General features: G+C 44.9%; 3 protein-coding genes across 3 annotated transcripts in view; all 3 read left to right on the top strand.

Moving 5' to 3' along the window:
* Nucleotides 1-9180, top strand: part of LOC128414647 (glutathione hydrolase-like YwrD proenzyme) — a 47007-nt gene extending 37827 nt beyond the window's left edge. Inside the window, exon 12 of the transcript XR_008330701.1 lies at nt 9129-9180. The gene's annotated coding sequence lies outside the window, so the exon portion shown is untranslated. The remainder of the gene's footprint in view (nt 1-9128) is intronic.
* LOC128413462 (transmembrane 4 L6 family member 1-like) lies at nt 319-7377 on the top strand. Its single transcript, XM_053387466.1, has 5 exons — nt 319-907; nt 3720-3812; nt 4196-4344; nt 5961-6117; nt 7270-7377. Exons 1-5 carry the CDS (start codon nt 731-733, stop codon nt 7375-7377), a joined length of 684 nt encoding a protein of 227 aa, XP_053243441.1. The 5' UTR covers nt 319-730.
* A 2874-nt stretch (nt 9181-12054) lies between the features above and the next one.
* On the top strand, nt 12055-20659 carry LOC128414646 (transmembrane 4 L6 family member 18-like). The gene is made up of 5 exons (XM_053390246.1): nt 12055-12523; nt 14313-14402; nt 16255-16397; nt 19116-19296; nt 20426-20659. The coding sequence occupies exons 1-5, from the start codon at nt 12347-12349 to the stop codon at nt 20438-20440; spliced, it is 606 nt and encodes a 201-aa protein (XP_053246221.1). The 5' UTR covers nt 12055-12346; the 3' UTR covers nt 20441-20659.
* The last annotated feature ends 1234 nt before the right edge of the window (nt 20660-21893 follow it).

Raw genomic sequence — 21893 nt, 5'->3', positions numbered from 1 at the left:
TCACTTAAATTTAGTTATCCAATGCTCCATAAATGTCCTCCTTCTGAAAGGTTTCTCACTCAACTGTAGTTCTAAAATTCAGCAACGGGTTTATTTGGTGGCATTTTTACAATTCCAGCCTCTTTGTGTCGTAAACCCAATGCTTTTTTTTTATAAAAAAAAACATGTTTATGGGTACTCTCATTTTCCTACTCATATTGAAATACTGCCCCTCAATGGGGCCACACTTAGATTCACACAATGTTTAGGGGTCTGCGTCCCCCCAGAAAAAAGCACTGCGTAAACCACTTCAACATATTCGGAAAAGCAACAATTTTATATTGTTCCTGGAAGAGCATTGCATTTCTTCTTTATTCCTCTCATCCCTTTCCAGGTTTTTTTTTTTTTAGCTGCCTTTATGTCTAGAAACCTGTTCTTCATGTGGGATTGCGTATGCCATTATTCATTCCTATAAGGTTAAAATTCAGGCCAGCTGAAGCGCTGTAGCAATTTGGCAACTGCTTGATTGGAAATGGCCAATGAGACTGTGCTTCTCCCAGGTCCTACATTCTTCAGTCCCAGTGGCCATTCATCGCTTATGTGTAATAATCATCCAGGTAACTAGGTAGCCCAAGGTATTTAAGAAGGAATGAGCACAGCTCTCTCTCCCCCTTTTCGCTCTTGGATAGGTACATGCAGGCAGATCCTTGGCTCTACCGACTGACAGAACATTTACAAAACTGCAAGCAACATGTGTTACGGGAGATGCATTAAATATGTTGGGTACAAGCTGCTGATTCTTGCTGTGCTCTGCATCGTAGCAAACATCCTGCTTTATTTTCCCAATGGAGAAATAGGATACGCTTCACACAATCACCTCAGCAGATACGTCGGCTGTCTTCATGGCATTGTAGGAGGAGGTATTTTGGTGAGTAACAAATCATTGTATGTTTCCTTTCTCACAATGGATGTTCTAACGCTTCTCTTCCCACAGCTGCTGAATTTCATGTTTCAGAAAAATTTCCACATGGCCTCACTGGATTTGGAATCTTTGCCATATTTTTATTTTTTATGTTTACTTTTTTAAGTTTCAAAAATTCAGAGTTGTGCAGAACAATAAGCCAAAATGAACTGTAAGGTTTTTTTTCCCTTTTCAAAATTGACCTTGTGGGACGATCTGTCCTTTCGCTGTCCTTTCAGAGTCCTAAACTGATGTTGCTCTAGTCAAGACCAAAGTGTCTTGGCTGGCATCCCTTGGAAGCCACCAAGACATCTGCTGAAGAATTGAAGTTAAACCAGAAAGTTTAACCAGAATGATACTAGTGGGGCCTGCAACAAAATGTTGCAGTGTATCCCCACCTCCTGAGAGGAGCACTCTTATTCAGAGCTCCAGACAGCCTGGAACAGGATCCTTGAAGGCCTCTGTGAGGTGGTTGTGGGAGATTCAGAAATAAGGAATGGAATAAAAGATATTTCACCCACCCACCTGATGTCTTCTCCTGCTGAGCACGAATTCTATTTTATGGCGGGAAGCATGCAGCATATAGTAAAACTTACTATATATTGTCAGAGTATTGAGAAGATTACCATAAGTTGCTCTTTTCCTCTGTTCTCCCATTTCCCCCTTCTTTCATTTCGCTTTCAAAACTGACACGTAAATATTCTGAATCTCAAAAGTGATGTCTTTTAGACATACACACACACGGTGTGCCTTTCTAGAGTCAATTGACAACAATAACCTAAACGATCATAATTTCATGTTGGGCAGTTTCCTGGTTTTAAAGATGGCTTTTTTTTTTAATTCACAAATGAGTGTGTTACTGAGGGTTGGCCTCCTGAACAGTAGAAGCCATTACCTTGGTTTCGGGTGTCGGTTTCACTACAAAACTGATCAGTCCTCAACCATCTCATAGCCTCCAACATTCCTCAGGTGAAAATTGGGGCATTTCTCTCTCCCCCCACAACTGACCCACCTCGACCCCCCCTTTTTGCTGCCCCTCCCCCCCACAGAGCATTTCCTATCAGAGAAAGATTGAGTGCCACCATCATTACATGAATAGGACACAACACACTGTCCTAGGGAAACCCCTTAATCCTGATTTTATTTTATTTTCTTTGGTAAATTTACAAAAAGAGAAACCACACACCAATAATGAAATTTCAGAAAGGGGCGAGAATAGATGCAGACAGACAAAGCATTTTTTTAAAAAAAATGTATTTTTAATCTCTTGTTGGAAGCCGCCCAGAGTGGCTGGAGAAACCCAGCCAGGTGGGCGGGGTATAAGTAATAAAATAATAATAATAATAATAATAATAATAATAATAATAATAATAAAATAAATAAATAATTTTATTTTTTAAAGCATTAAAAATAAATGAATAGACTCCCTGCACTTTGTTCCGCTTCCCCTTTCTTCCCACCCAGGAAGACCCTGCCCTCTGCCTGCCCCTCAGAGCCGGCACAACTCGGTGGCAGCAGCTACCAGCTACCCAAGGGAGGAGGCCGGCTGCAGCAGCCATGGAGAGGCGGTGGGGCGCTCCCTTGCAGCTGCCACTGCCACTGCTGCCGCCGCTGCCCTTCAGGACAAGCGCCGGCCTGAGCTAGAATGCGGCAGAACAGCCGGGGGAAATAGGGACATTCCAGGATCAAAACAGAAGCTTTCACCATTCTGGGACTGTTCTGTTCCTGGAAAATCGGGACGCTTTGAGGAGGGTATGCCACCTTTGTTTGCTACAGGAGCTGGCAATGGGGAAGAATACACCTGCAGACATGGCCTCTGGGCAGCTGTGTAGCTGCTGCGTGCTGGAGCAGTCAGGGAATGGGGCAGTAGCAAGGTCAAGGCTGTTTGGGCATGGCAAAAAATAGAGGCAAACCAATGCTCCTGTTGATGCACCTGAACCTTCCTGACCTTGCCCTCCCACTGTCCCTGGTGGTGACGCTGCTGCCAAGACACCAGGTCTGTGGTGGCACCCCTCCCTGATGGCCAGTCCTAGAATTATAGGTGCCTAGGAAGGTGTAGGCTAATAATCCCTTCTCCTACTGTGGTTCATGACATCATTATGACAAGACCTAAACATCCCCTCTCAGCTGATTCAGGCCAATAATTTTTTCAGCAGCCACCTCTCTCTTGTGCAGTGACGGGGAGGGGCAAATGAAGGAAGTGGAATAGTTTAATTTCAAATTAGGCCAGGTTTGATTTAGCCTGTAGCCCATTGGCTAACAAGCTTGAATTGGTACATTGACACTTGTTAGCCAATGGGCTACAGGCTAAAGTCATGAAGTCAAATCCATTAATTACGGTGGTCTGATATTGGGCAACTGCAAAAAAAATCTTTTGGTTTAATTAGCTAGAAGAAATTGGACATAAATGAGATACAAGATGTAAGCTGAGCCACATCAGTAGGCATGATCGAAACTAATCAGAAACTCATACTGAGATGTGGGATGCAGATACAGTGGTACCTTGGGTGACAGACACTTCAGGTTAGACTCTGCTCACCCAGAAATAGTACCTCGGGTTAAGAACTTTGCTTCAGAATGAGAACAGAAATCATGCTCTGGCGGTGCAGCGGCAGTGGGAGGCCCCATTAGCTAAAGTGGTGCATCAGGTTGATAACAGTTTCAGGTTAAGAACGGACCTCCAGAATGAATTAAGTTCTTAACCCAAGGTACCACTGTACAATTGCTGATCTAATATAATTGTTTGCAATACAACTGTTTGTTTTTAAATTAAACCTAGGTGTTGATCCCGGCATTTGTGCTCATTGGACTCGAAAATGAGGGGTGTTTCCATGGATGCTTTCCCCACGAGCACTATGGGAGAAACTGCGCAGTAAGTGAGCCTTTTCCCTTTGCCAGTCATTTAAATATGTGACCCAATCAGAAACTCAGAGGAGGCTGTTCATTCCTTTCATTGGTGGTGGGTACCCATCGCAGCTGGTTACGTGGAAGGCAAGGAGGCCAACACTAGGTGGCACCAGAGCCAATGGCAGGCAGACCCAACCATTTCTAATGTTGTCCTCTTCCCTACTGAGTTCTACACTCGGACTGATTAGGAGGAACCTGACAACCAGAACCACATCCCAGACTATTTCTTAAGCAAGAAGGCAAGGAGATGGGACTGACTGAGGGCAGACTGGAGTGGTGGGGCAATACCCCATTTGCCTTAACAGACCAGCCTCCCCTGACTCCATTCTTTCTACTTTCTTATTGTAGCTGCTGGCATCAGTTGTGGTGGCCGCTGTTGGCATTCTCGGTGCTGGATACTGCTTCATCATTTCAGCTTTGGCTTTGGCCGAAAGACCTTACTGTTATTGCACTGATGACCACAGCGGGTGCTATCCATTCTTAAACACTCATGGAGGGTATGTAAGCTTTCCTGTGGCAGACTGCAGAGGCAGGGTGCCTTTTTGACTGCAACGCTCATCATCTTGGGCAACCAGCCATGTGGACTGAGAATGATGAGTGCTGGAGCTCAAACACCTTTGCATACTGCCCAGACATCAGAGTCTATTATGTCTCTGTTGCTGGTTTTATTTTGATTTTTTAAGACTATCTTGTCTGATTATATTGGCATTTTAAAGGTATATTTTATGTAAACTGCCTGGAGGTTTTGATTATTAAGTAGTACAGTGATTCTCAAAGTTTTTTTTCTGAGCCACACTTTCAGAATGAAAATTTGCTTGCGCCACACTGAAATTTTTATTGATGAGAAATACATTGAAAAAGGAAAATCTCTTTCTGTTTCCACACCATATTTTTCCGTGTATAAGAATATATTTTTTCCTAAATTTTTGAAGCTTAAAGTAAGCGATTGTCTTAGACACGGATAGTGCATAGTGCATTTTCTTAATTTTGAGTCCCAAAAAATTATTCACGGGAAAATACTGTGTGTGTGTATGTATGCGTGCTTCAAGTATGCATACAGATTCAATGAGAGGTGTGACTTGGCTTTTGCTGGGTAATCTTTTATATTAAGTCTAATTTGAGATAAACAAACCTTCATTTCCTCATCAACACAAATGAATTGTTTAAGTGTTTCTGTGATTGCCCTTGAATCTTCCCACCCCTCTTGCCATACTCTCCTGCCACACCCTTTGAGAACCACTGAAGTAGTAGATTGCATCCTGTCATTCATCACCATCCCTGACCACTGGTCCTGTTAGCTAGGGATGATGGGACTTGTAGTCCAAAAACAGCTGGAGACCCAAGTCTGGGAAACCCTGGTGCACACAAATGAATAAACTTGGGTACGAGAATACATTAGGGAAGATTGCTTGCAAGAATGTGTATCGGGGGGGGGGGGAGCCTACAAAAATGTATATACCAAGTGGTACCTTGGTTCTCAAACTTAATCCATTCCAGGAGTCCGTTCGACTCCTGAAACTGTTTGAAAACCAAGGTGCAGCTTCTGATTGGCTGAAGGAGCTTCCTGCACTCAATCGGAAGCCGCAGAAGCCGTGTCGGATGTTCGGCTTCCGAAAAACATTCACAAACTGGAACACTTACTTCTGGGTTTGTGGCATTCAGGAGCCAATTTGTTCGGGAGCCAAGCCGTTCAAGTACCAAGGTACCACTGTTTGAGTACTAAAATTCGGATGAATTTTCAGGAGGACTTTTCTTAGAAATTGCAAACTGTTGCATAAATGTGAAGAACTGAACTTAAGACTGAAAAAACAAGAAACGGAAAGAAATAAAAAGTGACAGCGTTGTCTATTTCTAGGTGCAGACAGTCCCTCTCCAGGGAGGAAAAACCGTGTTGTGAGGAGATTTTCTGACTGCTGTTTTTCTCTCTCCCTTCCTCCCTGTCTGAAAAAGCAGCGTATATTCACGGCAGCGCAGGAATAGGGAGCAAATATCTTCAAAATATTAAGCGGGGACAAAGGCTATTAAATTTATTAGAACAATTTGTTGTTGTTGTTGTGGCACCTTTTCTCCACTTCCACAGCTACAAATTAATATTTGTGATTGTTTTCAATAGGTACCTGTGCCATGAGCCAAGGCACATTGTTACCTGGAACGTGACCCTGTTTGCCATCCTGCTTGTTCTGAGTGGGATCGAAATAATTATCTGTACCATTCACATAATAAGGGGCTGTCTCGGAGGTGCATGTGCCGTGTGCCACGTTCACAAAGAGGTAAGTGTGTTTAAAGGCTACCCAAAGCTTTCAACAAGTATTTTTGGGGTTATTTGATCACACAGAAACTGCCCATGACGCTTTACGAGCTGATTCAGCAAGCCAAGGATGGCCATTATGTCTGTGTCATTAGGAAATTCATGCCTGGACAAGCAAATACAAAGTATATTTCTATATTTATTGCATTTATAGGTCCCTTTTGGGCAATGCCCCCAAAGCAGCCGTACCATAAAAATGTAAATCCAATAAAATGTTAGCAATTACAACGCAGCGAAACAGACATCAAAAAGAACCAAACACTACTAATTGGTTTTGCAGCACAGAATCGATCCAGCTTGTGGTCCCCAACCAAATGAGTGTTGCTGCTCAAGAGAGTTGGGCATTTGCTTAAAACACTCCCCCGCGGCTTCAGTGTGACTTAAAAATGCTTGGCCACAATCCAAAATAGAGGTGAGTGCATTCATGTTTATAGGGTTGCATCTGACTAAGTGATGTTTGGAGTAGACACACTGAATTCAATTGACTTCTGTCGGTCATGACCATTTGTATCAATGAATCTACTCTGAGTGTGACATATCTGGACACAACCCATAGATTTCAATGCAGTGATGTATGTTCAGTGCTATCTTGGATTGTGGCTCTTAGCTTTGGCATTAGAGCAGTGTTCTCCAACCTTGGGTCCCCAGATGTTCTTCGACTACAACTCCCATCATCACCAGCCAGCTTGGACCAGAGGTCGGGGATGATGGGAGTTGTAGTCCAACAACATCTGGGGACCCAAGGTTGAAGAACACTGCATGACAGTATGCCTTTCCCAAATGTTGCATAATGTTACATCAGTGGGATTTGCTCATATGAAAATATGAGAATGTGCGCAAGTGTCCCATGATGTTAATTTCCTCCCAAACTTTCTAAATGATTTGATCACCAGAGCTTTTACTGGTGCCATATTTAGTTTTATAATCTTCTGGTCTCATAAGGAGTATCTACCAACCGTTTTACTTCCAAGCATTGTTCCTTTGGTCCTTGAGTGACTATCATTTTCTCCCTTTCATGGGAACATCTGACAGTCAATCAACCGAAATCTTGTTGTATAGGACTGAGAAACATCACACAAGGAAGAAGCCCCAATGCTTTCTGTGTGAATGACAGACTCTACCAAAGGATGCCAACACTAAAGTTGGCATCACAACAGGGGATCTAGCAATGGGGAGTTTCCCCCATTCAGATCAGTGCATCAGCTCTGAAAATGAGTCATGATCCATTGAAATTGACCTTGAATTCAGTGAACTCTGCATTGGGCTGCCTATATTGTATAAATGGATAAGGGTTTTGGATTCTAGGCTATTGCTCTCATGTATTTATCAAATGTGTGTTTTTTACAGACCTGCCCTTGCTAACACGCTTGGACTTGGAAATGGGTTGAAAACTTCTCATACTTCACTGTAATTATTCCTGTATTTTTTTGAACTGAGACAAAACTCATATTCTTAGAACTTGTTTTATATAGCATATGTACTCTGTTCATGTCAAATACATTGTTCCCGAATAGCATTGTTTAAAAGCTTCTAGCATGTAACTCAGCAATTAAAAAAAGTATATTGTGCCAGATCCCCTTTGAGCTCTCTTATGTTACAGAAATGTAACTATATTGTTAGCTGTGTAAGCGCAGACCGATGGATCATTTAGGCTGCAACCTTGAACCCACGTAACTGGGAGTAAGCCCTACTGAACTCAGTGAAATTTACATCTGAGTAGACATGTATAGGATTGCATTGTGAGCATATATTATACTGTTTTCCATCGTTAATCGGATGATTTTCAATGTTCTATTTTTCATGTATAAATTGATTTCCCCAAACAAGACGTTTATTGCTTCAAATGACAGCACTAGGAGCTGTAGCTGAGTAATGGTACCAGTAAAAGCTTGGACTCATTTTATTAGGGATCATGGGCGTAGTCAGGATTTATGTCAGGGAGGGGCAGGACACCTGTCACCATCCTCTGTCTGGCTCTGTCTAGCAGATTCGGAATGAAATGTTGTTTTAAATTACTTTTTGTTTTTACCCCAAGTGCTCAGAAAAATCTGTCAATCTTCCTACGGTTTCTACTTTTAGTAAAGTATTTTTATTTACTTACTTCATTTAGGAGGGGGCAAGTGCCCCCCTGCCCCCTTGCCTATGCCCATATTAGGGGCGTGTCATATATCTCCTCCTTCAGGTGTTCAAAATGAACCCGGGGAGGGAGCAGAGTTGAGTACATTAGCTCCACGTCCCACCACAATGGAAGCAAATTTCAGGTGCAAAGGTCTGAAGTGGGATTCCAAGCTGAACCCACATAGAAGTCTTCCTAAGATTGAGACCCCTGCCTTGCTTGCCTTCTCAAGCATGGGGAAGATTCCGATTATGTTTAGCCAAATGCACTTAGAATAAACTTCAGACCTTTGCGCTCGGTGTGTTGAAGTCAGAAGTGGAGTTGAGGTCAGGGCTGGCGTGTGTTCTCCACCTTCCTCCCACAGTCTCTGTCTTCACACATTCTGTGGAATGCCTGATTAGGGCTGGAGTTGTATTATTTATCCTTTCTGGATATATAGATATATTTGGGAAGTACATACCTAAGGAGCAGAGAGGCTGCTTCCTTGAACATTGTATCTTCCTATAGAAGAAGGAAGTAAGATGACGTCAAGGTGGGAAGGAGTGAAGGAGATTCGACTTAAAAAAGATTGGGTTGAAAATTAAGATGACGGTGATCCATAACAGTAACAATAAAATAAACCCCACAACCCCCACGTGTGTTTTCTTTCTTTTCACATCTTTCATAGAGATTCATTTCACTGCCGAACAAAATTCACAGTTAAATATACAGATCTGAGAAGGTTATGAATGAATTGGCACCGGAAATAGACCACATGAAGTGCTGCAAGGAAATCGCTAAAGAGAAAGGCAGCTCATGCGCTAAAATTATAAGCTATTGCATCTCTGTAGTAAGTGAAATAAAAAAGAACTGCAGAGTTGGAAGGGGACTAAGAGGGTCATCTAGTCCAACCCCCTGCAATGCAGGAATCTCAACTAAAGCATCCATGACGGATGGCCATCAAACACCTCCAAGAAAGGAGAGCCCACAACCTCCCTAGGGGGATGGTTCCACTGATGAAATAACTAACAAACGACAACTCCCAGCATTCTTTGAAGAAACCTTTGTAGTTAAGTGGTATAAAACCATCTTATGTTTGCAGTGTACATGTGTTCCTTGTCTTTCATCTCTCCTCACTGTAAGAAGATATCCTCTTGCACACTTGATTTGCAGTTAGTGCAAAACTGGAAGTGATCTTTATAAGTCATGACAAAAATCTTTTCGGCTTTCTTATGCAAGCAGAGACTAACATGAAATGATGGCAATGACCTAACGCCTACTGATGAATTCTAAACCCTTTCAGAACAAAAACCTTACGTCTGGCAAATGAATTGCTTTTGATCAAATTTGGTTTCAGTCAGCAGGTAGGTTATTCAACTCTCTCGGCAAGCAACAACAACTAGGAAACTTGTCATTTATGGGAATGTAGCTGTAACTATTGCAACACTAAGCAACAGTTGAGAAACTGTCTGTTAATTAGCAATCCAACAAAAGCAGAAGACATTTCTTCTGTTTGGCATGCACAATCTATGATTAATTTTTTTTGCCTGTGGAAAGCCACTTTGAGCTGTGGAAAAGCAGCACACAAATGGTGTGGTCTTCAGACATTGCATCCCAAGTACAAGCCAAACTCCCTTCTTACAACTTCTTTCTGGGGTGGGAGAAACCCTGCTGCAGGCCTACATTTAGAGCCCTGCCAGAGAGTTGTATATACTGTAATCCTATTCAATAAACATAATGTTACTAGCACCCGCATGCAGTCTGAAATCACTAGTCATGTTTCAACAAACAAAACCACTAAGAAAAGGAACTTACTCAGTTAAATGATAGCCCTCCCTCAACTTATTCCCACACATCTGCATTTAGAACTGCAGTACACTGAATTCTGTTGTTTTCAAGAAAAAAAGTGCATCCTATATTTCGATACTAGAATTGAAATTGTTCTACGTTTTTGTGAAAACAGGTTAGGAAGAACATAGAAAGATGCCTTCTACCAGGTATGAGATAATTTTTGTTGCCTAAAGTTGAGCCCAAATGCTGGAGCCAGTAAAAAGTCTTCTTGTACTTTTCACACACAAATTCTTGTCTGCAGCTATCCTTTCCTCATGATGCCACCTGAAACAGGTTGCCACACCCTGGTGCATGGAAGACCCAGCCTTTTGTCAAACTAGTTGTTCACCTAACCTAGTGTTGTCTATTCGGCTTTGAATGACAGGGTTTCAGGAAGAGGTACCAAATTGATCCAAATATAAGCCACCTCCAAATATAAACTGCGCTTCCCGGAACGAGATCTTTTTGAAAGGAAAACATGTACCATAAAGCTCAGAGCGGCTGACAACAGTAAAAATAACACAGTTTATATAAAATCACAATCAATTAATTGAAAAACGTTCTAAAATCAATTCATTCTAAAATCAATTCAGCCAAGCAACGAGTGATACCTGCCGAGAAGGACAGGCGATCCTTTTACAAAAAAACCTTCTGAAGTATCCCAAAGCCCTACGTGGGTCCCAATATCTCATTTTAAATCATGGCTTCTCTACCTAGAAGTACATGATTATAAACCTCACTCAGGTTTTATACAAGCTAGATTTTTTTTGGGGGGGGGAGTGCAGCCTATATTCAGACCAATACAGTATTACCCATCACCTGCTTTTAACAGTTATGCTTATTTGTTCTTATGGGTATCACGTATTAAAGTACAAAAAACCCAAACCTCTTTGAAATGGAGACAAATGCTACTGCGTCTGAAATGGGACAGTCACTGCAAGTGGGAAGGTGAGTTAATGTTTGGGGATGGACTAAGACTTATTTTGGGATGCAGAGGCATGTAAACATCAACTCCTTATTCCGGGTGCTCATCCAGCTCTCTGGAAACTTGGAGCCAACTTGGAGCATCATCCTCACAAAGCAGCACCAAGGTAAAGAAGAGAATTGGTTTGGCGTCCTAATCAACTGTACCTCGTACAGCGTTGGCGCATCTGGCAAGAGGGCATGTTTTCTGGGTGAGCTTGAGGCCCCAAGCTCAGTTAAATGCCAACCCAACTGCATGCTGCTATGGAAAATGAAAAACAGGCAGTCAATTGGTCCTACCTACATAACCTTGTCCTGTTTTTCTTTTATTTTTGGAGAAACCCTGGCTGGATCCAGCGGTGGAACTAGCCACTGGGGCACCCAGAGCCATAGCTGTCAACTTTTCCCTTTTCTTGTGAGGAATCCTATTCGGAATAAGGGGATTTCCCTTAAAAAAAGGGAAACATCGACAGCTGTGCCCAGAGCGGTGCATATGCCATGCACCCGGGGTGGGGGTGGGGGTGGTTATCGGCATGGCGATCAGTGTCCAGGGGGGATTTTGTCACCCCCCCCAAGGATGACACCAGGGTCGGACCGCCACCCCCCCTTCCTATGCCCTGGCTGGATCTAGACACATCAAAAAAAGCGATTCAGTTAAATGCATTGTAAACTTCATACAGTGGTACCTCAGGTTAAGTACTTAATTCGTTCCGGAGGTCTGTTCTTAACCTGAAACTGTTCTTAACCTGAAGCACCACTTTAGCTAATGGGGCCTCCTGCTGCTGCCACACGATTTCTGTTCTCATCCTGAAGCAAAGTTCTTAACCCGAGGTACTATTTCTGGGTGAGCGGAGTCTGTAACCTGAAGCGTCTGTAACCTGAAGCGTATGCAACCCGAGGTACCACTGTAAAGGGAAATCCCATTGGCGAAAGACAGGACTCCACAGCACCATCTGGTGTCATAGTGTTATAATTCATATAAAGCGCTTTTTCTTTACTGAGTCCCCTGTCTTCCGAAGAGCGACTGAGGTTTGAGTCGGAATTCCCTTTAGAGGTGAATTTCCTCAGAGGAACACCCTCCCCTCCTTTCAAGGATATGACAAGAACTCCAGCCAGTGGCACTTGCCTATTGTTCTACGAACCGCAAAGCTTTTATTTGCTGGGCGCTGAGCTTGTTTGAGAAGAATCATATCCCAGCAACCGGGTTCTTGTCGATGCGAAATGACTCAGTTGAGACAAGAAAGTTGAGGCGTTTGACAACTTGGCAGGAAGAATTGGCCACCACCTTCTCTGCCCTTTGGAGATGGGGTTACAAAAGTGTGGCGGCTGCCTCAGTTGCCTGTTAATTCCCCTAGCACTTTGGAGCATTGTTATAAATATCCTGCTCTATTTTCCTGATGGGAAAGCTCTGTATGCTTCCAGCAACAATCTCACCAACTATGTGTGGTATTTTGAAGGAATCTGTTTCTCTGGTATTATGGTAAGTGTGGTTTCTGCTTTCTTTTTCCATCGCTTCTCTAGGGATCCCTGCAACAAGGTGCTAATCTGCTGTGTGATCTTGCAATGTCAGAAGGGGCAGATGGGGGGAAGAAAAGAGAAGTGACTTTATTTTGGAGACAGGAAATGTAATTGGGAGCCTGAAATCAAGGGCGACAGCCACCCAAAAGAAAGTGCTTTCTAATATAGGCTTGTTTGCCAACAACATACAAAAGCATTTACTACAGAGGAGGGATGGGGGGGCGGGGAATTCATTTCACATTTAAAGCCGAATCGATCAAATCTGCATTTTCTAGAACAATATGAGAACCGAAACCGAAAGCCTCCCAAAATTCTCACTTATTTGAATTTTGTGAAACATTTGTAAACTAATATTTTTACAAATATATTAGGGGAAAGTGTGCATATGTCAGTGAACATAACGTACAAAATGCATTATATCAGGGGAAATTGCTTGCAAAAAAAAGGGTATGTTATTCAAAGTTACATACAATTTTTTATTGGTCTTTAAACAAATTCAAATACAAGAGACACTTCTTCAGCAGTACATCTAATGTTGTTTGTTCTAGCTATTGACTTTAAACATAAACTTACACATTCAGTGTTCAAGCATATTACTTAATGTATTCCCTCCACTGAGAATACTAAACAGTTTGGTATAACAAAGTCTTGATTTGGTCCATTAACATAGTTAAAGAAAGGGGTCCACGTTTCTTGGAAGGTGTCTCTATTCGTTATGCCTTTATTTGCCCTCTGTGTCTGCTGAGATGCTCAGAAATTGCTGTATCCCATATGTTCAGGGCAAAAATATATTTATTAGGAATAAGTCACATTAAAATGCTGATCATTTTTATAAGGAGTTTAAAAAACAATAAAGCAAAAACCACCATCACCCTGCAAATGGTGGCAGAAATGTGGAGAATTTAACTTTAAACTGGGGGAAAAATGGAAAACTGAGAAAACCAAAATTGGCAAAGCCTTCCATCCTACTCTAGAGTAATCTAGGCTGTGATCTCAATATGTATGACATGGGCTTGTATTAATGAGAACTGGCAGATGATATGACTATGGTAGCCAGTGTTTGTTGGACTGAATACCAAACAAAATGCTTCCTTTATTCATTTATGTATTTCAAAGTGTTTATACCATTGAATTCAAAATCAGAGCAGCTCAGTGTAGAGTTACATAAGGCAACCGTGTTTATTGGAAAACACGCCCCTTTGAAATTAGCAGGACTGCCTTCTAAGTAAGTAAGATCAGGAGTTAGGTTGTTAAATTAAGTCAAATGGATTTCAGTGGGACTTCATGGTGACTATCCTTTGTATTCCCCTCAATATAGAGGAGGTAAAAGGTAAAAGGACCCCTGACCATTAGGTCCAGTCGTGGCCGACTCTGGGGTTGCGGCACTCATCTCGTTTTATTGGCCAAGGGAGCTGGCGTACAGCTTCTGGGTCATGTGGCCAGCATGATTAAGCCGCTTCTGGCGAACCAGCGCAGCGCAAGGGAATGCCGTTTACTTTCCCGCCGGAGCAGTACCTATTTATCTACTTGCACTTTGAGGTGCTTTCGAACTGCTAGGTTGGCAGGAGCAGGGACCGAGGAACGGGAGCTCACCCTGTCACGGGGATGCAAACCGCTGACCTTCTGATCAGCAAGTCCTAGGCTCTGTGATTTAACCCACAGTGCCACCCGTGTCCCTCTTTATAGAGTCTATAAGAACGTGATATTATTGGATACCGTATCCTCTGTGACTTCCACTCCTGCCTTTCCAGATGCTTATGCTGGCAGCACTTTTAATATTCCTGGACCGAGACACCTTCCAAAAATGCTGCCCAAGTGAAAGCTGCACCAGGACCTACAGGGTGCGTATCTTGCTTCCACACATGGCATTTGTGCCGCAAACTTCCTTTGACCCCTTCTGCTCCCATCTCCTTCCTTATTCTGTACCGGAGAGGAAAAGAAAGAGGCTACCTCTGATCTCCACGGCTCCCCCTGGGGTGAAAAACAACAACAGGAAGAAGTGCTCCCACTGCTCTCAAATTGAAACCTTTTCTGTTTTTGTTTTTGTATGAGATACTCTGGGATTCCGGCCAATTTCTTCCTGCCTCAAACGCTCATCACTGTGGGGTGAATCACACGTTGCTTCCAGACAACCTGTTTTATTGAGCATTCATCCTGACTTGTTTGCACAAAGCTTGCTGGGAGATTAGATGACATTGGCTATTTATTGAGCATTCTTTCTGATCTGCGAAACTGTGGTGAGGGCAGAGTGAGCTGGATGCAGCAGCCATGCGCCCTTCGATCCCACCCCAGCAATTGCCCTGGCAGCCATCTCCCCCCCGCCATGCTACACTCCTGCTCCCCCCTCCCTTTAAAACCAGCACCCATATTGAGAATGTTGACAGCAAATCCAACTGAGAGGTGTTGCAAACAAAATCTGCCCTTATTCCCTTATGGGGGACACAAGAGCCCTTTATAGAATACTTTGTAGGTTCTCCATCGGTAGGAGAAAATAACAGGGGCCAACCAGAGAATATTGAGAAGCAAAGCAGCTAGTAAGCCTGTTTTTTATTAAAGCTGTTGCAACAGGGTGCTCCCCTCACACGCAGGAGAGAGGAAGAGGAACCCAGAACCAAGGTGTGGCTGCCCTTGTATAGACATTTTAAATTCCCTGCCCTGGAGCTCAAGACCACCCCTCCATACATACATCACAGAAGGGGTGTGACCCAAGACCACCCCCCACAAACATCATACCTACATCATAGAAAATGTGGTCTACAACAGAAATTTGAATGTTATTTTTCCTGTCTGCCAGGTTAACTGATAATGCCTTATCTGATTGACTTTCCTGGTAGTCTGGCCATTCCTTTGAGATGGTGAATACCCAATTCCTGAGGCAATGGGAAGGTTCCCTCACCCCCTCCCTCCTTGCAGAGAAAATATTTGGTCAGTTTGGGAGTCAAAACGGTTTCAAGACGGTCTTCCTGTGCTGCTCCAGACATGTGGTCCACATATCTATGTACGTGCTTGGTTGGTACATTTATGAACGCTTATTACAGTGGTACCTCTGGATGCGAACGGGATCTGTTCTGGAGCCCCGTTCATATCCTGAGTAAAACGTAAGACATGACTGCTCGTGCACAGGTCGCGTTTTGCCGCTTCCGCACATGCGCGTGATGTCATTTTGAGCATCTGCGCATGTGCAAGCAGCAAAACCCGGAAGTAATGAGCTCCGTTACTTCCGGGTCGCCGTGGAGCGTAACTTGAAAACGCTCAACTTGAAGCACATCTAACCTGATGTATGACTGTATATATTATAAGACCTTAAAATTTTTATTACAAAGGCTATCCGCGTAACTCCCCCCCCAGCAAACTTTGTTCAGACAATGCTCCCTTTCTTGCAGCTTGCTTCTATTGTAGTGATAGCATTCCTCCACCAGTTCCAAAAAGGTAGAAGTGTGCTCTTATAACAGATTATGCTATTTTGAGACATTGCCTGCCAACAACATTCTTTCTAATCTGTGCTAAAGATTATTGCTATTTTTCTCTCTCCCCCCCCCCCCTTCCCCTCTGGCTCTTTAAGTTACGGAACACTTTCTATGCTGAGTTCATCTAAGTATTGGGTAGAAAAAACACACACACTTTTATCAGGAAACTGAAGCGATGGAATTCCTTCACTGTCATAAAGATAACACTGTGCTCTCTTTAATGCAGCGCTTCATTTCAGTTGTGCTTGCCCTGCTAGGCATCGTGTTCTCTGGATACAGCCTGATCATATCTACTTTGGGTTTAGTGCAGGGCCCATACTGCAGAACCTCCGCTGGCTGGGAATATGCCTTCAAAGACACTGCAGGCCGGTAAGAAAGAAAGAAAGATTGCTGTCTCTAAGGGGCAGCTTTGAACCAGTCCCCAAAACACCAGACCAAAACACAGAGAGAGCCAGTGTGGTGTAGTGGTTAAGAGTGGTAGACTCATAATCTGGTGAACCGGGTTCGATTCCCCACTCCTCCACATGCAGCTGCTGGGTGACCTTGGGCCAGTCACACTTCTCTGAAGTCTCTCAGCCTCACTCACCTCACAGAGTGTTTGTTGTGGGGGAGGAAGGGAAAGGAGAATGTTAGCCGCCTTGAGACTCCTTCGGGTAGTGATAAAGCGGGATATTAAATCCAAACACCCATCTTTTGAAATATAGAGTCAAATGTGCATATATATTAGTAAAACTAACATAGGAAAATGCCTTCCACTAGGGCAAATCGCTTGCAAACACGTGTATCTTAGTAGAAATTCGCAGTAAAATGCTGGTGCCTTTGCATGAGGTTTAGGGGCCTGCAGTTAGGGTCCAGGTTAGTTTTCAGTATGTCCCATGGAGTTCGATGGAACAAGGTGAAGACACTCTGAAAAGGCAAAACCTACTTCTCCTTCAATGCATGTGGGGGTTTAGCCCATGCACTAATGGTGCCCTTAGTGCATGCCTGCATGTCTTCCCATAGAAATGAATGGCTGCTATCTGGTCACATGGGGAGAAACTGTGCTTTGAGGCAACATTACAGTGGGGACACCTCTGTCCCTGGTAACCCATCCACAGAGCCAGCGCAAGACATCTGGCTGCCTGAGGCAAAGAAGAAGATGGTACCTCCCTTCCCATGGACAAAAGCTGGTAGTTGAATCCTGCTTCATCACCAGCAATGGGATAATGACTTCCAGTGCACCTGAGATCAGCAGGCTAGTTTGAGGAGTGCAGGCCAAGCCTGTAGCATGCATAGCTCTGATCTCCAATAGAATGGATTGACTAGAGGGCAGCCACTGCTGCTCCTCAGCAACTGCCGCCTTAGGCAATTGCCCACATTCTGCCTAATGGTAGGGCTGGCCCTAACCACCCACTATTGATGTAGAAGCTCTAATGGGGAGTAACGTCCCTCACATCTCTAGAAAGCAGCTCCAGAAATGCAGGGGACAAAGGCAACATGTTTCACAGGCCAGTGGCGTAGCGTGGGGGGTGCCAGGGGTGCCGGCCGCACCGGGCGCAACATCTGGGGGGGGCGCGAGTCCAGAGGGAAGGGACAAGTTCCTTCCTCCGCCGGGCTCCCCGCCGCCACCGCCAGCCTTGCGCCCTAGCGCGCGCCCACCTGCCTGCCTTCCTCCTCCTCTCCTCGCGATCCTCTGGACTAAGAGGAGGAGGAGGATGGGCGCGGGTGCAGGCGCGCTCTGGGTATGCTCGCAAATCGTGGAGGATTCTCGTATTCTGCGATTGGCTTTCCTGCTTCCTGCAGAGCTTTCAACGCCCTCCCCCCCCAAGCTGCTCCTCCTGTTTCTGTTTCCAAGGGAGGGAGAAGCTCAGCACGACTGCCAAGAGCCCCCCCATTAAACCCTCTCTGGGGGTGCGCAACGCACACGGCTCCTGCCGGGCTCCTGTTTGGAAAGGGAGAGAGGCGTGAGCTGGGTGCAATCGGCTTGCCAAGTGTTAAACGGAACAGAGCTGGGTTCCTAGAGAGGACAGGCAACAAAAGAGCGGGGGCGGGGATCAGGTCCTCCAGAACCAAAGCTCCCCCGCGCGTCCCTTCCTGCCAGAGGAGAGAGGCTGCATTCTGGGATGCAGTGAGTCTCGTCCCTTCAGTCTTAGGGTGCCCTGGGGAGAAGGGGGGGTCCCGGGGCTGCATGGGAGGGTGCAGGGGGTCCTGCTCAGCTCGTGCATGGGGGCGCCCCCCCAGAGGGGGAGCAAAGGGACCTGCCCCCTTCCTCTCCAAAGCCACGTAGGTGGTAGTTCGTGGGTGGTCTGAATTGTGTCAGGCGCCGTTTTCGGGAGAGAAAAAAGAGGTATGCCAATAAACCCCATTCAGACTGAGGAACGAGCCCCATTTATTAATAGAGATTGTAGCCGAACAAAGCAATTGGACCTAAAATAAAAACGAAACCCTGGCTTATGCAGTAAATGCACAGAGTGCGTTGAAAGAGGGAGGGCAGAGAAAAGAACGTGCTTCTTCCTGCAGTGTAGAGCGAAAACTCCGGAACTCCCTCCCGCAGGAGGCAAGGAAGGCCGCCAGCCTTTAACGGAGAATGAGGCCAAAGCACAGAGGAGGAGGGGGTGATGCGTGGATCCTGGCCACGTGGGCTCTGCTCTGACCCACCGTCGGATGAGTAAGACGGTTTGGGCATGTAACACCAATCCTGGCCCAGTGGCGTAGCGTGGGGGGTGCAGGGGGGGCGGCCGCACCGGGCGCAACATCTGGGGGTTAGGGTTAGGGGGCGCAAATTACTTGCCTTGCCCCGGGTGCTGACAACCCACGCTACGCCACTGTCACAGGCGCCATATTTGGGAGAGGAACTGAGGCGGAAGGAAGCAGTATTGTCACCATGGCTAGTTCACGGGGCTAGAAGCATGGTTAGACTTAGAAAAGGAAGTCTGGCTCAGTTTCTTTCTTTGAAATAGCCTCAAAGATGGATGAGAAGATAAGGAGTCATGTGGCTATAGCTCTGAATGGGGACTGAAACTTCCCCTGCCTGCCGAACTCGACAGGCCTTGAGGTAAATCTACAATAATAGCTTCTAACTTCTTTATGCTGCTGTTTCTCTGATAGCTACCTCATGGATCACGCCTCCTGGTCCGAATGCTCCGAACCTGCCTATGTAGTGGAGTGGAACATCATTTTGTTTTCTATTCTGATAGCTCTTAGCGGCCTCCAAATGTTGATCTGCTTTCTGAAAGTGATTGCAGAGCTAAAGAGGATACTTTGTGGGACCTATTCTGTCTTTGTTCAGGTAAGAGAATCATTCCAGAAGCTGCTTTTAAAAACAGCAAAGAAACAAACCCATTCTTATAGTCATAGCTCTATGGCTAAATTCTCTTCTGTGAAGGATTTGAGTTCCACCCAGTGCTTCCTTTTGTAGAAAAGTAAGTGCCGGTACTCACTATGAAGTTGTTACATTAAGTGCCACACTTTTTCACAAAAAAAAGAGGTGCTCTTGAGTACTCCCTGAAAAAAAAGAGAGAACTGGTCCCACTATGTGTTTCTGCCCTGGAATATTTGGGTATAAAGGTAAAGGTAAAGGGATCCCTCACCGTTAGGTCTAGTCGCGGACGACTCTGGGGTTGCGGCGCTCATCTCACTTTTTTGGCCGAGGGAGCCAGCATACAGCTTCCAGGTCATGTGGCCAGCATGACTAAGCCGCTTCTGGCGAACCAGAGCAGCGCACGGAAACGCCACTTACCTCCCTGCCGGAGCGGTACCTATTTATCTAGTAGCACTTTGCTGTGCTTTCGAACTGCTAGGTTGGCAGGAGCTGGGACCAAGCAACGGGAGCTCACCCCGTCGTGGGGATTTGAACCGCTGACCTTCTGATTGGCTCTGTGGTATAGGCTCTGTGGTATAGGCAGGGCTATGAATATGGTCGCGGGTGGCGCTGTGGCTAAAACCTCAGTGCCTAGGACTTGCCAATCGTTTGTTTGGCGGTTCGAATCCCCGCGGCGGGGTGAGCTCCCGTCTTTCGGTCCCAGCTCCTGCCCACCTAGCAGTTCGAAAGCACCCCTAAGTGCAAGTAGATAAATAGGTACCGCTTTATAGCGGGAAGGTAAACGGCGTTTCCGTGTGCTGCACTGGTGCTGGCTCGGCAGAGCAGCTTCGTCACGCTGGCCACGTGACCCGGAAGTGTCTTCGGACAGCGCTGGCCCCCGGCCTCTTAAGTGAGATGGGCGCACAACCCTAGAGTCTGTCAAGACTGGCCCGTACGGGCAGGGGTACCTTTACCTTTACCTTTTATGAATATGGTAAGTATGGTAAATGAATAAATAGCGCTTGTCTGCGAAGCTGCATAGGATATAAGTGAAAAATTCCAAGTTCTGGTTTAACTTGTAAGTTAAAATTTGACCTCTTTCTGTTCTTTCCCACAGCCTGCACTGATCTAACATTCATGAGAAAAGAAGCACAGACGCCAGAATGTCATCCTGTCTTTGATCACACCTTTTGACTTGCTTGATAATGTCTCGGAGTGCTCCTTCTGTTTTGCTGCATTTCTTTTTTATATGCACACACACACATTTCCATGCCGTAATTATTATTTTTATTCATTTTCAAAATATTGATACATGAAATTATCAATTAACAACACAAAGAGAAGAATCCCATCCAGACAGCAACAAAGTACATTCCCCCCCCTTTTCCGCCGTGATAAACTCATTACTTTAAAAAAATGTGACACAAACCAGTAGTGAACGCATTCAGAAATCTATGGATTGTATAATGTCACATTCTACAACCAGATTAATTTAGACACTTGCCCTTGAAGAAACCTTTATGAAACAAACTAAATATTTATATGTTACCTGGGGTTCAACTCCCTATTTTCCCAGCATGTGATTTATGATGCTGCACACCCTTCTTTGCAGGTGCGCAATGTTTGGCATATCCACATGTTCTTGCTCCCTGTTTTCATCCCTTCCTCCTCCTTTTCTAATCTGTTTACCTTTCAAGCCCCCCTTTGTATTTGCATATACAAGTGGACTTTCGGTCAGGCAACAGGAAGCGCAAGTGTGCTGTGTTCTTGGAGTGAAATATCAGCTTAACTTCAGGGACACTTGCTGAAATAACTGAAGAGGAAGTGCAACAGAATATTTACATGGCGTCTCCATCAGATTGGCCTTGTATGTGAATTATATATGGATCCAAGTCAGCAGAGAGAGAGACAGATTGAGAGAGAGAGCTGCAAAAGGGTGCCAAAGATACTCTGTACAGTGGTACCTCGGGTTAAGAACTTAATTCGTTCTGGAGGTCTGTTCTTAACCTGAAACTGTTCTTAACCTGAGGTACCACTTTAGCTAATGGGGCCTCCTGCTGCCGCTGCACGATTTCTGTTCTCATCCTGAAGCAAAGTTCTTAACCTGAGGTACTATTTCTGAGTTAGCGGAGTCTGTAACCTGAAGCGTATGTAATCTGAAGTGTATGTAACCCGAGGTACCACTGTATAGGAAACTTTCTGAGAAATTATGCCCTGTTGAGGTTATGTTCACTTTGGAGCGGCATCAAATTGACTGCATCTCGCTCAGCCACCCCATTGGTGGTGAGTGGCATAGGGCTCGATTTTTCCTGGGTGGTCAAACTGGTTTGCTATTTTGCTGGAGAACTGGTGGATAGCTCAGTCAGTAGAGCACAAGACACTTATTCTCAGTGTTGTGGGTTCAAGCCCCCCCATTGGGCAAAAGATTCCTGCATTGCAAGGGGTTGGACGAGATGGGCCTTGTGGTTCCGTACAATTCTAAGGAGTGGCTCTTTTTAAAGAAAAAATTGCTGCAGGTGCCAAGGCAAAAAGCAGAGGAGAGGGAGGCTGCTGCAGTGGGATGGTTGGGGGGGGGGAGAGAATAA

The sequence above is a fragment of the Podarcis raffonei genome, chromosome 5 (genome assembly GCF_027172205.1).
Source record: "Podarcis raffonei isolate rPodRaf1 chromosome 5, rPodRaf1.pri, whole genome shotgun sequence".
Classification (NCBI taxonomy): Eukaryota; Metazoa; Chordata; class Lepidosauria; order Squamata; family Lacertidae; genus Podarcis; species Podarcis raffonei.
This window is presented reverse-complemented; position numbering and strand designations above follow the sequence as displayed.

Coding starts and splice junctions, on each gene's coding strand:
- LOC128413462 (XM_053387466.1), top strand. CDS start 731: ATGTGTTACGGGAGATGCATTAAATATGTTGGGTACAAGCTGCTGATT. Junction 3,813..4,195: donor ACTATGGGAGAAACTGCGCA/GTAAGTGAGCCT, acceptor TTCTTATTGTAG/CTGCTGGCATCAGTTGTGGT. Junction 4,345..5,960: donor TTCTTAAACACTCATGGAGG/GTATGTAAGCTT, acceptor TGTTTTCAATAG/GTACCTGTGCCATGAGCCAA.
- LOC128414646 (XM_053390246.1), top strand. CDS start 12,347: ATGGGGTTACAAAAGTGTGGCGGCTGCCTCAGTTGCCTGTTAATTCCC. Junction 12,524..14,312: donor TCTGTTTCTCTGGTATTATG/GTAAGTGTGGTT, acceptor CTGCCTTTCCAG/ATGCTTATGCTGGCAGCACT. Junction 14,403..16,254: donor GCTGCACCAGGACCTACAGG/GTGCGTATCTTG, acceptor TCTTTAATGCAG/CGCTTCATTTCAGTTGTGCT.